This window comes from Neovison vison, chromosome 8 (genome assembly GCF_020171115.1).
Source record: "Neovison vison isolate M4711 chromosome 8, ASM_NN_V1, whole genome shotgun sequence".
Lineage (NCBI taxonomy): Eukaryota > Metazoa > Chordata > Mammalia > Carnivora > Mustelidae > Neogale > Neogale vison.
In genome coordinates, this window is record NC_058098.1 from 85,132,950 (window position 1) to 85,150,882 (window position 17,933).

The 17,933-nt window shown below is 36.8% G+C and overlaps 1 protein-coding gene across 4 annotated transcripts in view; it reads right to left on the reverse strand.

Moving 5' to 3' along the window:
• The window catches only part of LOC122916524 (WD repeat containing planar cell polarity effector), a 455,082-nt gene that overhangs the window by 28,578 nt on the left and 408,571 nt on the right, over positions 1-17,933 (reverse strand). For 2 of the 4 annotated variants that reach the window (XM_044264070.1, XM_044264072.1), the window contains exon 15: positions 6,521-6,683. In XM_044264070.1, coding sequence (XP_044120005.1) covers positions 6,521-6,683 — 163 coding nt within the window. Of the gene's footprint in view, positions 1-35; positions 241-6,520; positions 6,684-17,933 lie in introns of those variants that run through there. The other 2 variants (XM_044264073.1, XM_044264071.1) reach the window with 2 other exon arrangements.

Here is a 17,933-nt window from a genome sequence, read left to right on the forward strand (position 1 = left end):
GACCCTGAGGTTATGACCTGAGCAAAAACCAAGAGTCTGTTGCTCAACAGAATGAGCCACCCAGGTGCCCCTCATTCTGGTCATTTGTCTACACTTAAATGTATTAAAATGTTCAGAATTAGTTCTTTTGCTGAAGTTTTTCCAGTTATCTCATGGTTGGATGAAGCTTTTCCTCTAGTATGTTCTCAAGAAGGATTCATGGAAATTATTTTTCTTTAGCCTTGATACTTGAAGGAGAGCCTGGATAGATATGAAATCATTGGTTTACAATTCTTTTCATTGCATTTTAAAAAACTGTTGCTCTACTTTTGCCTTACCTTGTATTTTATTTTTGAAAAGTGTGATGCTTATTTAATTCTTCTGCATTTGTTAAGTTATTTGATTTTTCTACAAGGAGGCTTTGCAGATTTTTAAAACAAATAATTGAAATCTAAGAATTTTGTTAAGATATGTCTTCAAACTGATTTTTATAACAGTTTTCTCAGGCATTTGGTATAATTTTTGTTTTTAAGGTTTTATTTATTTGAGAGAGACAGAGAGCATGAGTGGGAGGGAGGGCAGAGGGAGAGGGAGAAGCAGACTCCCTGCTGAGCAGGGAGCCTGATGTGGGGCTCCATCCGAGGGCCCTGGTTCATGACCTGAGCTGAAGGCAGATGCTTAACTGACTGAACCATCACCCAGGGACCTCTTGGTTTAATCTTTTGATATGTAAACCAAATCTTTTAAAAAATATTTCTTTCTGAAACATTTCCCTTGATTATAGTTTTAAATATTAATTCTGATTCCAGTGAATCAAATCGTACAGATGCTCTTACTTCTTCGCCTTATTTCTCTTTCCATTACTTTCTCCCTTGTCTTTTTTCTTTATCTCCTTTTCATTGTCTTGTTTTCTGCCATTTTCAGTGCCTTTTATTAAATTTTAACTTGAATTTATTCCCATTTGGGTGCCTTGTAATATTTCATTTTTAAGATAGTTTTCTTTTCAAAGCCAAAGTTGGTGGCATCACAATTCTGGACTTCAAGCTCTATTACAAAGCTGTCATCATCAAGACAGCATGGTACTGGCACAAAAACAGACACATAGATCAATGGAACAGAATAGAAAGCCCAGAAATAGAAATAGACCCTCAACTCTATGGTCAACTACTCTTCGACAAAGCAGGAAAGAATGTCCAATGGAAAAAAGACAGCCTCTTCAATAAGTGGTGTTGGGAGAATTGGACAGCCACATGCAGAAAATGAAATTGGACCATTTTCTTACACCACACACGAAAACAGACTCAAAATGGATGAAGGACCTCAATGTGAGAAAGGAATCCATCAAAATCCTTGAGGAGAACAGAGGCAGCAACCTCTTCGATCTCAGCCGCAGCAACATCTTCCTAGGAACATCACCAAAGGCAAGGGAAGCAAGGGCAAAAATGAACTGTTGGGATTTCATCAAGATCAAAAGATTTTGCACAGCAAAGGAAACAGTGAATAAAACCAAAAGACAGCTGACAGAATGGGAGAAGATATTTGCAAACAACTTACCAGATAAAGGGCTAGTGTCCAAAATCTATAAAGAACTTAGCAAACTCAACACCCAAAGAACAAAGAATCCAATCAAGAAATGGGCAGAGGACATGAACAGACATTTCTGCAAAGAAGACATCACACAAAAACAATCTGAGGGTTTTGAAGGGGCGGGGGGTGGGAGGTCGGGCTACCAGGTGGTGGGTATTATAGAGGGCACAGATTGCATGGAGCACTGGGTGTGGTGCAAAAATAATGAATACTGTTATGCTGAAAATAAAAAATAAATTTAAAAAATGTAAAAAAAATAAAAGTTATATGCAAAAAAAAAAAAGACATCCAGATGGCCAACAGACACATGAAAAAGTGCTCCATATCACTCAGCATCAGTGAAATACAAATCAAAACCACAATGAGATATCACCTCACACCAGTCAGAATGGCTAAAATTAACAAGTCAGGAAATGACAGATCCTGGCAAGGATGTGGAGAAAGGGGAACCCTCCTATGCTGTTGGTGGGAATGCAAGCTGGTGCAACCACTCTGGAAAACAGCATGGAGATTCCTCAAAATGTTGAAAATAGAACTGCCCTATGACCCAGCAATTTCACTACTGGGTATTTACCCTAAAGATACAAACATAGTGATCCGAAGGGGCATGTGCACCTGAATGTTTATAGCAGCAATGTCCACAATAGCCAAACTATGGAAAGAACCTAGATGTCCATCAACAGATGAATGGATAAAGAAGAGGTGGTATATATACACAATGGAATACTATGCAGCCATCAAAAGAAATGAAATCTTGCCATTTGCGACAATGTGGATGGAACTAGAGTGTATCATGCTTAGCGAATTAAGTCAATTGGAGAAAGACACTATCATATGATCTCACTGATATGAGGAAGTGGAGATGCAACATGGGGGGTTAAGGGGATAGGAGAAGAGTAAATGAAACAAGATGGGATCGGGAGGGAGACAAACCATAAGTGACTCTTAATCTCACAAAACAAACTGAGGGTTGCTGGGGGGAGGGGGGCTGGGAGAAGTAAGTGGGGTTATGGACATTGGGGAGGGTATGTGCTATGGTGAGTGCTGTGAAGTGTGTAAACCTGGCAATTCACAGACCTGTACCCTGGGGGATAAAAAAATATATTTATAAAAAAATAAAAATAAAAAAATAAAAAATTAAAAAAAATATATCTTTCTTTTCTTTCTTTCTTGAATGCAATGAACTTCCTCCTTTCTCACCCCTACCTCTTCCTCTTTGTTTTTGTCCTTCTAATTCAGAGTGGGTTTCCATGTACCCAGCTGCTTGTTTGAATATATTTAATTTTTCATGGAGTGTTGTTGTTTTCTCCTACTTCATGGTGGTTTTGTTGGGGGTGGTGGTGAGAATCTTTTTCAATTGATATACATTGGTGTCATTTTCTGTTTCTTTGAAGTAACTGTATAGAACTGTTCATCTTTTTCCTGCTTATTTTTGTGGTAATGGAATGCATTTGGAAGATTCCAGTTCAGTGGAGCCCTCAGTATGACTAAGTCTGGCACTTTGTTGTGTAAAGGTAGATAGAGACCACTGGAACAGAATGCCAAATCCAGAAATAAATCTTTACACTTATGGTCAACTGATTTTTGACAAATGTATAAAGGTAACTGAATTTTCATGTACAAAATAATGAACTTAGACACTTTATATCACATCATACATAAAAATTAACTCAAAATGGAATTGAGTGTAAGAGCTAAAACTATAAAACTTCCAGAAGAAAATATAAGAGAAAATTTTGTGATTTTAAGTTAGAAAAAAATTTCCTCTATACAAAACAAAAGCATAATCAATAAAAGAAATTATAACTACACCGGGTTTTACCAAACTTTGAAACTTTTGCATTTCAAAAGACATGATTAGGAAAATGAAAGGGCAAGCCACAAATTGGGAGAAAATATTTGCAAATCATATATTTGATTAAGGACTTAACAATTAAGAATATATAAAGAGGTCTTATAATTCAATAATAAGAGAACTTATCTTAAAAATGAACAAATTTTGGGGTGCCTGGGTGGCTCAGTGGGTTAAAGCCTTTGTCTTCAGCTCAGGTCATGATCCCAGAGTCCTGGGATCATGTCCCACATCGGTCTCTCTGCTCAGGAAGCAGGGAGCCTGCTTCCTCCTCTCCCTCTCTGTCTGTGTCTCTGCCTACTTGTGATCTCTGTCTGTCAAACAAAACAAATATATAAATAAATAAATAATTTAAAAAAAATTAAAAATGAACAAATTTTGAATAGATGTTTCACCAAAGAAGATACACTAATGGATAATAATCACATAAAAATGCTCAATATCATTAATCATTAGGAAAATGCAAATTAAAATCATAATTAGATACTATTCTATACCAGTAGAATGATTATAATCAAAAAGACAGGAACAGCTAGCTGCAGGTGAAGATATGGAGAAACCAGAGCCCTCGTACATTGCTGATGGGTATATAAAATGTTGTCACTTTGGAAAACAATTTGGTAGTTTCTAAAAACTAACAAGATAAACATAAACTTAAAATATGATCCAGCAATCCCACTCTTAGATATCTACCCATGGGGAATGAAAACATTATGTCCCCTTGAAGACTGAAATGTGACTATTTATAACAATATTATTCATAATAGCCCAAATCTGGAAGTAACTAAAAATGTCCAGCAGCTGGTGAGTAGATATTCAAAATGTGGTAGATCCCTACAATGGAATACTATTTAGAAATGATAAAGGCATAAACTATATGCTACAACATGTATGAAACTAAGAAACCATAATGCTAAGTGAAAATAGCCTGACGCAAAAGACAACATACTGTCTGAGCTCATTTATATGAAGTTTCCAGACTATAAGATTTCATTTATATCAAATTCCTCCAGAGGCAGAAAGCAGACCAGTGACTGGTTCAGGCTGGAGGTAGGAATGGGAATGCACTGTAAGTTGGCACAGGGGAACTTTGCGGCAATGGAAATGTTCTAAAAACACTGGGGTGGTAGTTGCATAACTTTATAAATTCAGCAAATATCACTGAATTGTATACTTACAAGGGGCAAATTTTATGGTGCATGTAAATTATACCCCAGTGAAATCATTTTTAAAAACGTATATAAAGAAGTAGGCTTCCTGGTAGTTGAAGATAATAGCAGCTGTCTTCCTTTCTACTTCCCAGTATTTCCTCTATAAATGATGTAGAACATAAGAAAAGAAACTACATAAAAGCCTCACTTTCAGCATGACTTGACAGAGAACTTCCAGACAACTGTAAATAAGATGGAAAAAATGCCAAATCCCAGTGCATGATGTCTGCTTCCTGGTGTTCTTGTAGATGAGAGCATGAACTATACCATGAAGTGTGAAGGGATAGTTTTTTTTTAATCCACAGCTTCTGTGGTGGGGAGATGGATGGATGAAGAAGGGCAAAAAGGAAGAGGCACCTTCTGGCAGTTGGATGTGAAGAAAGAAAGAAGCAAAAGGGGAAAATTTAGGGTCCTACAAGATAAAAGGTCATACAACTCTATCAGGAATGTGTAGGGAGCTTAATTAGACCCTCTCTGATTCTCTTATTCCAGGATCTTCCTGTTAAATTTTTTTTTGCCTAGTCCCCCATTCTGTCATTTGACCTAAGCAGGCTAGTAGAGCTGTGGCTTTCTAGGTTCATCTCCTATCAGATTTGTTACTTTTACTTACAGTTAGTTTGCTGTTTTTACTGATAATGCTGCAGGCAGGGTTCTTCCACTCTAAGCTCCAAATCAAATCAGCTGTTGTTTTTCACAGCCCGTCCTACCCTAGTAGGACTAGAATGCTGAACTAGCTTGGGGGTCCAGAAAGGATGGGAGTAGCCCCAGAACATCAGATTTCCCCTTTATTGCTAGAAATTCAGCATTTTTTCATGAATAAATGCTTATCAAACTGTTGTTTGCCCCTATTTGATTTACAGAGCTCTGAAATGGTAATTTTTGTCCAGTTTATAACTGTTTTCTGGGGAGAGGATTTACTAACCTCTAAACGCTGCCATACCTGGAAATTCTGCTCCTTTATTTACTTTTAATCAAACTATGTAGTTTAAGGCATTTTCTTCAAGGATATTATAAGTATATATGTATAACTGATATGAAATTCCTATGATATATATATATATATATATATATATATATATATATATTACGGCCTTTTCACAATTATTGCATGTAGTTGGGTTCCCTAAAAGCAGACATGTAAACTGAAGAACAGGGGCCAAATCCTGGCCACTGCCTGTTTTTGTAAATAAAGTTTTATTATAACAAAGCCACTCTCATTTATTTATGTATTTTCTGTGGCTGCTTTCATACCACAGTAGCAGAGTTGAGGATTGTGATAAAGTCTATATGATCCACAGAGCCAAATATCTGGTGCTTTACACAAAAAGTTTGCTGACCTTTGCGTCAGAGCAAATTATAATGGTAACTAACATAATTACCATTATAAATAATACTACTTTGTCTAGTATTTTTATTTCACATTTATCCTGCTTTTCTTAACAACCTATATATTCAGCTAGATAGATATGAAATTATCATTTATCAGATTTCAGGAACTAATGGCAAAGTTGCATAATTATGATCATATTAATTACAACCTAAATATACTAAACATACTAAATATACTAAAATATTTTAATGTAATAATCTAACAATTCTAAAATTTAACAACAGAATAAAAATGGGCTTTGATATGATATAGTAATTTCATGTTCATCTTGGCCTGGAATAACATTCACTCTAACAATATTGTGTTTACATTGAATTCTTCGTCCATCATACCTGCTCTCACATGACCAAACTACTAAGTCACCATCATGAGAAAATGCATATTTTTTTCTTTGACATTTTGAAATATTCTTGCTTAAGTATTAGTTTGCTTTTAAACAGGGAATATTTGTTTAGTACTAAATATTTTGTGGAGCACTTTTCTCAGTTCAATGTATCTTACCTATCACAGAAGACATTCACTGGTCTTTGTTGAATAATATGTTTCTGAATTGAACAAAAGGGAGGAAGGTCATCTGGAAATGTGTCTTCTCCTTGAGGATCTAAAGACAGGCCAACAAAAGCTTCATTTAGCATATCTCCTCTGTCCAAAGGCCCCCGGAGTTCTGTTAAAAAATGATTGAGATATGAATCAAAATCAAGTAAAATTTTTGCTAACTCTTTTATAAGTATGATTACAGGAAAACTTCTGCACAGCCTGATGAAACTTTTTAAAAATTTGTCAGTTAACTATATAGTGTGAATCTTGTAGTCCTAGTCCCTGTATGACTTCTGTCATTCTGACACTTAGCTCAACCAGGAGAATCTGGTAACTAAATAATTAGTGTTTTTAAGTTCACATTTTAAGTTTAAAAATCCATTCATAACTTTCCCATAGTGTTTTTTCTTTTTTTTTTTTTAAGATTTTATTTATTTATTTGACAGAGAGATGGTGAGAGAGGGAACACAAGAAGGGGGAGTGCAAGAGGGAGAAACAGGCTTCCTGCAGAGCAGGGAGCCAGACACGGGACTCAATCCCAGGACCTGGGGATCATGACCTGAGCCAAAGGCAGATGCTTAATGACTGAGCCACCCGCCACCCCCATTCATAGTGTTTTATCCAGCATTTTATTAATCAAATATTTTTTGTTTTTGTTAACCAACTACTGGAATACTTTATTATATTGGAAAATGAAGAGAAGTAAATTACTTTATTTCCCACCTATAGAACACAATTGGAAAGCAAAAAAGGAAAGTATCTTTTACAGGAATGTATTTTTTCCAATATTTACTCATCTTAATTGGAATTTTAAAGTATGTAGAGAGTTTGCTATTCCCACATCATACCGATGTACAGAGCAAACTTTTTAAAATTGGCAGCTTAGGGCATTATTTAGAAAAATTGTGAAACATGTTGAAGTTGTGAAAAATATATTTGAAGAAACATAAGTTTTATTAAAGGCTAAAAACGCTTAGGACCACACTCTGTGTGTGTGTGTGTGTGTGTGTGTGTGTGTATTTACCCTGTTAACCATTTTTTAAGTGTGCAGTTCAGTAGTATTAAGTATATTCATCTTATTGTGCAAAAGATCTCCAAAATATTTTTCTGCTTATAAAATTGATACTGTACACCCATTAAACAGCTCCCCATTTATTTCTCTTTCTCTTCCTCTAGCCCCTGGTAACCACCATTTTGCTTTCTGTTTCTATAAATCTGACTACTTTGGATACTTCACTTAAGTGGTATCATGTAGTGTTTGCATTTATGTGACTGGCATATTTCTCTCTGCAGAATGTCTTCATGGTTTATCCATGTTTTAGGATTTCCCTCCTTTTTAAAGGCTGAATGATATTCCACCATATGTATATACCACATTTTGCTTATCCATTTGTCCATGCATGGAAATTTGGATTGCTTCCAGCTTCTGGCTATTGTGAATAATTCTGTTACAAATATGGGTGTGCAGACATCTTTCTGATACCCTGATTATACTTCCTTTGGATATATACCTATAAGTGGGGTTGATGGGTCATATGTAAGTTCTGTTTTTAATTTCTTAAATTAATTTCTTGAGTTAAGTTTTACTTAAGTAATCTCTACACCCAGTGTGGGGCTCAAACTCATGACTCCCAGATAAAGCGTCGCATGCTCCTCTGACTGAGCCAGCCAGATGCCCCAACTGTTTTTTTTTTTTTTTAAAGATTTTATTTATTTATTTGACAGAGGGAGATCACAAGCAGGCAGAGAGGCAGGCAGAGAGAGAGAGAGAGAGGAGGAAGCAGGTTCCCCGCCGAGCAGAGAGCCCGATGCGGGACTTGATCCCAGGACCCTGAGATCATGACCCGAGCCGAAGGCAGCGGCTTAACCCACTGAGCCACCCAGGTGCCCCGCCCAACTGTTTTTTAATTAATGAACCACCATGTTGTCTTCTTTGTGGTTGCACCATTTTACAGTCCTACCAACAGTGCTTCAATTTTTCCACAACTTTGCCAGCACTTGTCATTTTCTTTTTTTTTTTTTTAATTAGAGCCATCCTAATGGGTGTGAGTTGATATCTCATTACAGTCTTGCATTTCTTACATACATATTTGCATAATCTTGCATACAGATTTGCATTTCCATCATTATTGGTGATGTTGAACATATTTTCATATCCTTATTGGCCATTTGTTTATCTTCATCGGTGAAGTATCTATTCAGGTCCCTTTGCCCATTTTTGAATCAGGTTGTTTGATTCTCGTTGTTGAGTTTTATTATTAATCCCTTATCAGAATATGATTTTCAGATATTTTCTCCCATTTCATAGGCTGCCTTTTCATTCTGTTGATAGTGTCCTTTCATGAATAAAAGTTTTAAATTTTATATTTTTACTTTTGTTGCCTATACTTCTGGTATCCTCTCCAAGTAAACATTGCCAAATTCAATGTCATGAAGCTTTTCCCCCTTTTTACTCCCTAAACTTTTGTAGTTTAAGTCTTACATTTAGGTCTTTGATCCATTTTGAGTTAATTTTCATATATAGTACAAGTTAAGGGTCCAACTTCATTTTTTTTTTTTTAAAGATTTTATTTATTTGTTTGACAGAGAGAGATCACAAGTAGCCAGAGAGGCAGGCAGAGAGAGAGAGGAGGAAGCAGGCTCTCTGCTGAGCAGAGAGCCCGATGCGGAACTCGATCCCAGGACCCTGAGATCATGACCCGAGCCGAAGGCAGCGGCTTAACCCACTGAGCCACCCAGGCGCCCCCCAACTTCATTTTTAAAAATATAGATATCCAGTTTTCCAAGTACCATTTGTTGAAAATATTTTCCTTTTCCTCACCAAATGGACTTGGTACCCTTGTTGAAAATCATTTGGCCATATATGTAAAGGTTTATTTCTGGTCTATTTTATTCCATCAGTCTATATGTCTGTTTTTATGCCAGTACTATAGTGTTTTTATTGCTGTAACTTTGGAGTAAGTTTTGAAGTGAGGACGTGTGAGTCCTTCAGGTTTATTCTCTATCAAAACTATTTGATTCTTCAGGGTCTCTTTGAGATTCCAAATGAATTATAGGTGGGTTTTTCTCTTTTTGTAAAATACATCATTGGGATTTTGATAAGAATTACATTGAATCTATAGATTCCTTTGGGGTGTATGGGCATTTTAAAAATAAATCCTACAATCCATGAACAAAAGGGATGCTTTTTTTCACTTAGTACTGTGTTTATTTTCTTTCAGCAGTGTTTTCTATTTTCCAGTGTACAAGTCTTTACCTCAGGTTTATTCCTAAGATTTTTAATTTTTTTGATGCTCTTGTAAATGGAATTGTTTTTAAAATTTTCTTTACAAATTGTTCATTGAATTTTTTAAAAAGTTTTTATTTAAATTCAAGTTAGTTAACATACAGTGTAATATTAGTTTTAGGTATACTATACAGTGATTCAACACTTGCACACAACACCCAGTACTCATCACAGCAAGCACACTCCTTAATCCCCATCACCTATTTTACCTATCCCCCCATCTTCATCAGTTTCTTCACTATAATTAAGAGCCTGTTTCTGATTTGGATGCCTTTTATTTATTTTATTTCCTAATTGTGCTGGCTGGGATTTCCAATACTATGTTGAAAAGAAATAGAGAAAGAGGGCATCTTTGTCTTGTTCGTGATTATAGAGGAAAAGCTTTCAGTTTTTCACTATTGACTATGATGTTAGCTGTGGGCTTATAATAATTTTAGTTTGGTCTTTTTGGGTCAAGGTAATTTCCTTCTAGAGTTAATTTGTTGAGTTTCTATCATGAAAGGGTATTGAGTTTTGCTAAATGCCTTTTCTGTATCAATTGAGAAATATATAGTTTCTGTCCTTTATTCTGTTAATGTGGTGTATTACATCAATTTACTTTTGTAGGTTGAACTGTTCTTACATTTCAGAAATAAATTACTTGAAGTATAGTCTTTTTAATATGCTGCTGAATTTGGTTTACTAGTATTTTGTTAAGAATTTTGCATCAAGGGGCGCCTGGGTGGCTCAGTGGGTTAAAGCCTCTGCCTTCGGCTCAGGTCATGATCCCAGGGTCCTGGGATGGAGCCCCGCATCGGGCTCTCTGCTCCGCGGGGAGCCTGCTTCCTCCTCTCTCTGCCTGCCTCTCTGCCTACTTGTGATCTCTCTCTCTGTCAAGTAGATAAATAAAATCTTTAAAAGAAAAAAAAAAAAAGAAACCACCTTAGTGTTTAAAAAAAAAAAAAAGAATTTTGCATCAACATTTATCAGAGATAGTGGTCTATTCTTTAGTGTCTTTGGCTTTGGTATTAGGGTGCTAGAAAGTGGAGGAGGGACATCAAAGTACCCTGAATTGAGAAGGCACTTTGAGACAGGAAAACAAAGGAGGTGACTCCTTACAGTTTACACAGAGTTCTATTAAGGGTAACTTATTGATAGGGGGAGATCAGGTGGAAGATGATCCATGGCAACTGCACAGTTATTTTCCACAAAATCCAGACCTTAGTCCACAGATTTTATTAGAGCAAGGGGCCACAAAGGACAGTACAGTGAGATCAAAGTGTTCACACACACCACAAAGGGTTTGCATGCACCTAATTGATAGCTAAACTTTAATTAGATTCTATGGCACCACCTGTGTGTCAGGAGGGGAACAGACTATGTTATTGCTGACAGACTCATGGGAGGCCAGAATATGCCTCCCCCTATCCTGACCTTGGCAGGCTTTCTAAGGTATGTGTATTAATCTCTAAGGGGCCTGGAATATGTACCCCAAGAGAGGTCTTTGGGTGAACATGAACAAGATGGTGGGCCAAAGGTGAAATCAGTATTGTCAGCACTCCTACATAGAGTAATGATGGCTTCATAGAACGAGTTTGGGATGTTGTTTTCTGTTTAGTTTTTTGTACAAGTTTGAGGAGGATTGGTGTTAATTCTTCTTTTAATGTGTAGTAGATTTTCCCTTGAAGTCATCAAATCCTAGATTTTTCTTTTTGATTTATCCATTTCTAGAATTTTTTTTAAAGATTTTATTTATTTATTTCATTCCTTCTAGGTTTTATAATTTGTAGGCATGTGATTGTTCATAGTACACCTAGAATCCTTTTTATTTCTGTGATATTGGTTGTAGCAGCCCCTTTCACTTTGGATTTTCATTTTGGAATCATTCCTTTTTTTTTTTCCCTTCCATAATCTAGCTAATGACTTGTCAATTTTTGTTGGAAGTTTAAAAAAAAACAAAACAAAAACAAAAACCTCTTAGTTTCCTTGGTCTTTTCTATTGTTTTTTTTCTGGTCTCCATTTCATTTATTTGATCTTTGTTATTTCCTTCCTTCTGTTAACTTGGGGCTTAGATCTTCTTTTTCAGTTCCTGAGGTATAAAGTTAAGTTTTGATCTGAGATCTTTCCCCCTTTTTAATGTAAACATTTGCTGATATAAACTTCTCTCTCAGCACTGCTTTTGCAGCATCCCATAAATTTGGGTATGTTGTGTTTTCATTTTCATCTGTGTCAAGATATTTTCTTTTCTTTTTTTTTAATATTAATTTATTTATTTTCAGCATAACAGTATTCATTATTTTTTCATCGCACCCAGTGCTCCATGCAACCCGTGCCCTCTATAATACCCACCACCTGGTACCCCAACCTCCCACCCCCCCTGCCACTTCACACCCCTCAGATTGTTTTTCAGAGTCCATAGTCTCTCATGATTCACCTCCCCTTCCAATTTACCCCAACTCCCTTCTCCTCTCTAACTCCCCATGTCCTCCATGCTATTTGTTATGCTCCACAAATAAGTGAAACCATATGATAATTGACTCTCTCTGCTTGACTGATTTCACTCAGCATAATCTCTTTGAATCCCGTCCATGTTGCTACAAAAGTTGGGTATTCATCCTTTCTGATGGAGGCATAATACTCCATAGGGTATATGGACCACATCTTCCTTATCCATTCGTCCGTTGAAGGGCATCTTGGTTCTTTCCATTGTTTGGCGACGGTGACCATTGCTGCTATAAACATTGGGGTACAGATGGCCCTTCTTTTCATGACATCTGTATCTTTGGGGTAAATACCCAGGAGTGCAATTGCAGGGTCATAGGGAAGTTCTATTTTTAATTTCTTGAGGAATCTCCACACTGTTCTCCAAAGAGGCTGCACCAACTTGCATTCCCACCAACAGTGTAAGAGGGTTCCCCTTTCTCCACACCTCCTCCAACACATGTTGTTTCCTGTTTTGTTAATTTTGGCCATTCTAACTGGTGCAAGGGGATATCTCAATGTGGTTTTAATTTGAATCTCCCTGAGGGCTAGTGATGATGAACATTTTTTCATGTGTCTGATAGCCATTTGTATGTCTTGATTGGAGAAGCATCTGTTCATATCTTCTGCCCATTTTTTGATATGATTGCCTGTTTTGTGTGTGTTGAGTTTGAGGAGTTCATTATAGATCCTGGATATCAAGATATTTTCTAATTTCCCTTGTGATTTCTTCCTTGTCCTCTTGGTTATTTAAAATTGTGTAGTTTAATCTCCATGTCTTGCTGGTTAATCTTATGTGTCAACTTTACTGAGCTAAGGGGTGCCTAAATAGGGAACAAAACATTATTTTGGGGTATGTCTGTGAATGGGTTCAGGAAGCAATTAACATTTGAATCAGTAGACTAAGTAAAGAAGTCTACTTCACCAGTGTGGACAGTTATCTTCAGTCTACTAAAGACCCAAACAGAACAAAAAGTCAGAGAAAGGATGAATTGTACCTCTCTCTTCTTGAACTGGTACATCCATCTTCTCCTGCCTTCTGATATTGGAACTCCTGGTTCATGGGCCTTTAGAATTTGGGACTTGTACCAATGGTACCCAACCCCATTCCCCTCCATTCTACCTCCCTCTCCACCATTCTCAAGGCTTTGGCCCCAGGCTGGGAGTTATACCATTGGCTCTTCTGTTCTCAGGCCTCACACTTGGACTGAATTATACCACCAGCTTTCTTGGTTCTAAGCTTGCAGATGGCATATTGTGGGACTTCTCAATCTCCACAATCATGTGAGCCAATTCCCATAATAAATCCCTCATGTATGTATGCATGTATGTATGTATGTATCTATCTATCTATTCTATTTGTGCTGTTTCTCTGACAAATCCTAATGTATGTATATTTATAGATTTTTCAGTTTTCCTTCTGCTGTTGATTTCTAGTTTTATTCCATTGTATTAAGAACAGATATCTTTTATGATTTCAGTCTTCTTTTTAAAAAAATATTTTATTTATTTATTTGACAAAGAGATCAGGAGTAGGCAGAGAGAGAGAGAGAGAGGAGGAAGCAGGCTCCCTGCCGAGCAGAGAGCCTGATGTGAGCAGAGCGCCTGATGCAGGGCTCGATCCCAGGACCCTGAGATCATGACTTGGGCTGTAGGCAGAGGCTTTAGCCCACTGAGCCACCCAGGCGCCCCTGATTTCAGTCTTCTTAATATTGTTAAGACTTGGGTGTTTTTGCCCGATTTATGATCTGTCCAGTGGAATGTTCCATGTGCACTTGAAAAGGATGTATTTTACATTATTGTGTCAGTGTTCTGCATATGTCTGTTAGGTCCACTTGGTGTATAGTACTGCTTGAATCCTTTCTTTCTGATCTTCTGCCTGGTTGTTCTTCTAGTATTGAAAGAAGGGTATTGAAGTCTCCCACTATTATTCTGTTACTCTCTATTTCTCCTATCAATTCTGTCAGTGTTGGCTAAATAAAAATTTATAATTGTTATATCCTCTTTGGAGTTGTTCTCCTTATCATTATATAATATACTTCTTTGTCTCTTGTGACAATTTTTGCCTCAAAATCTGTTTGTCTGATACTAGACAACGTTGTTGTTTTATCATTTGTACAGAATACCTTTTCCTTCCTTCACTTTCAGCCTGTTGTTGGATTGTTGTTGTTGTTTTTTTTTTTTAAAGATTTTATTTATTTGTCAGAGAGAAAGAGAGAGAGATATCACAAGTAGGCAGAGAGGCATGCAGAGACAGAGGGAGAAGCAGGTTCCTTGCCGAGCAAGGAGCCCGATATGGGACTCCATCCCAGGATGTTGGGATCGTGACCTGAGCCGAAGGCAGCTGCTTAACCAACTGAGCCACCCAGGCGTCCCTGGATCATGTTTTTTTTTTTTTTTTCCCAATTTATTTATTTTCAGAAAAACAGTATTCATTATTTTTTCACCACACCCAGTGCTCCATGCAAGCTGTGCCCTCTATAATACCCACCACCTGATACCCCAACCTCCCACCCCCCCGCCACTTCAAACCCCTCAGACTGTTTTTCAGAGTCCATAGTCTCTCATGGTTCACCTCCCCTTCCAATTTACCCAAATTCCCTACTCCTCTCTAACGCCCCTTGTCCTCCATGCTATTGGTTATGCTCCACAAATGAGTGAAACCACATGATAATTGACTCTCTCTGCTTGACTGATTTCACTCAGCATAATCTCTTCCAGTCCCGTCCATGTTGCTACAAAAGTTGGATATTCGTCCTTTCTGATGGAGGCATAATACTCCATAGTGTATATGGACTACATCTTCCTTATCCATTCATCCGTTGAAGGGCATCTTGGTTCTTTCCATAGTTTGGCGACCGTGGCCATTGCTGCTATAAACATTGGGGTACAGATGGCCCTTCTTTTCACGACATCTGTATCTTTGGGGTAAATACCCAGGAGTGCAATTGCAGGGTCGTAGGGAAGCTCTATTTTTAATTTCTTGAGGAATCTCCACACTGTTCTCCAAAGAGGCTGCACCAACTTGCATTCCCACCAACAGTGTAAGAGGGTTCCCCTTTCTCCACATCCTCTCCAACACATGTTGTTTCCTGTTTTGTTAATTTTGGCCATTCTAACTGGTGTAAGGTGATATCTCAATGTGGTTTTCATTTGAATCTCCCTGAGGGCTAATGATGATGAGCATTTTTTCATGTGTCTGATAGCCATTTGTATTTCTTGATTGGAGAAGTGTCTGTTCATATCTTCTGCCCATTTTTTGATGTGTTTGTCTGTTTCGTGTGGGTTGAGTTTGAGGAGTTCATTATAGATCCTGGATATCAACCTTTTGTCTGTACTGTCATTTGCAAATATCTTCTCCCATTCCGTGGGTTGCCTCTTTGTTTTTTTGACTGTTTCCTTTTCTGTGCAGAAGCTTTTGATTTTGAACAAAAATAAAGCTGGCGGCATCACCTTACCTGATTTCAAGCTTTATTACAAAGCTGTGATCACCAAGACAGCATGGTACTGGCATAAAACCAGACACATAGACCAGTGGAACAGAGTAGAGAGCCCTGATATGGACCCTCAACTCTATGGTCAATTAATCTTCGACAAAACTGGAAAAAATATACAGTGGAAAAAAGACAGTCTCTTCAATAAATGGTGCTGGGGAAACTGGACAGCTATATGTAGAAGAATGAAACTCGACCATTCTCTTACACCGTACACAAAGATCAACTCAAAATGGATAAAAGACCTCAACGTGAGACAGGAATCTATCAGAATCTTAGAGGAGAACATAGGCAGTAATCTCTTTGATATCAGCCACAGCAACTTCTTTCAAGGATCATGTTTTTTTAATCCACTCAGCCAGTCTATGTCTTTTAACTGGGGATTTTAATCCATTTACATTTAGACTAATTACTGATACAGAAGGACGTACCATTGCCATTTTGTTACTTCTTTTCTAATGTCTTACAGCTTTTGTCTTTTATTTCCCTTACTGCATTTTTTTCCTTTGTGGGTGTTTTTGTTTGTTTTTTCTTTGGTAGTGAATGCTGATACACTGCAATTTCTTTCTCGTTTCCTTTTTTTGTGTAGTCTATAGTATTTCTTGTATAATTTTGATTATATAAAATATCCTAAAAGTTAAAAAATCTATTTTAAACTGATAAATTTAATTACATACAAACACCTTAGTCCTTTACAGTTTTGTCTCCCCAATTTGTTATTGTTAAAAAACATATCTTTCTATATTGTATATCTATTAACATAGATTTACAGGTTTTTTTTTTATCTTTTATACTCTACATAGGAATTAAAAGTAGATTATGCAACAATAATACGGATTCTATATTTGTTCATGTGTTTAGCTTTCTTTACTGGGTAACCTTATACTTTGATATGACTTCATGTTGCTGTCTAGCATTTTTCTGGTTCCATTTGCAGAATTCTAGCATTTTTTTTGTATGGCAGATTAGTGGTACTGACTTTCTTCAGCTTTTATTTGGGAAGATCTTGATTTCTTCTTCAGTTTCAAAGCATATTTTTATAGGACACAGTAATCTTGGTTGATAGTTTTTTTCTTCTAGCACTTTTAGTATATTATCCTGTTCTCTTGCAATCTGCAAGGTTTCTGCTGAGAAATCTGATCATCTTACTGAGGCTTCTCTGTACATGATGAGTCATTTTTTCTTGCTGTTTTCAAGATTCTCTTTGACTTTAACAGTTTGGTTATAATGTAGGTTTCTTTGTGTTTTTGTTAGTTGGAATTCATTGAGTTCTTGAGTATGTTTTCATTTCTTTCCTTAGATTTGGGACATTTTCAGCTATTATTTTGTTCAAATGAGCTTTCTGTCTTTTCTTTTTTCTTTCTGGGGTTCCTATAATGCATATAGTGGCCTCTTTGATGGTGTTCCATAAGTCTCTTATGCTCTCTTCACTTTTCTTCATTCTTTTTTCTTTTTGTTCCTCTGACTCAATGATTTCAAATGACCTGTGTTCAAGCTTGCCAGTTCTTTCTTCTGCCTGATGAAGTCTGTTTTTGAACTCCTTTGGTGAATTTTTCAGTTTGATTATTGTATTTTTGATCTGCAGAATTTGTGTTTTGTTTTGTTTTTATATTTTCTATCTCTTCACAGATACTCTCACTTGTTTATGCAGTGTTTTCTTCATTTGTGTAATTATCTATATTCTTCCTAAGGTTACTGGTCATCATGATAATTACTTTAAGTTCTTAGGAACTTTATACATATGCATTTCTTTAATTTCAATTTCTGGGCTTATTTTTAATCCTTTGATCAGACCACGTTTCCCTGTTTCTTTGTATGCCTGTGATCTTCTCTCAAGATTTTGTCATTTGTACAAATAGCCATTTTTCCTAGTCTTTATGGACTGGTTTTGTTGAGGGAAAGATCATTACAAAATGGACTAGCTAGAGGTTCCGGGGCCTCTCAGACCTTTTCTGATGTGTCTTTTTTGAGATTGTGTGTGTGTGCTTTTATTTTAGTATATATGGGTGCTTTTGACTGTCTTGATTTCTCATTCTCCCCTCCCCCATCAGTTTTCTATTTCAGTTTCTATTTCTGTTAAATTCCTCTGCCTGTATTTTCTTTTTCTGCCTAGTGTCTGCCTACATGACTGCAGAG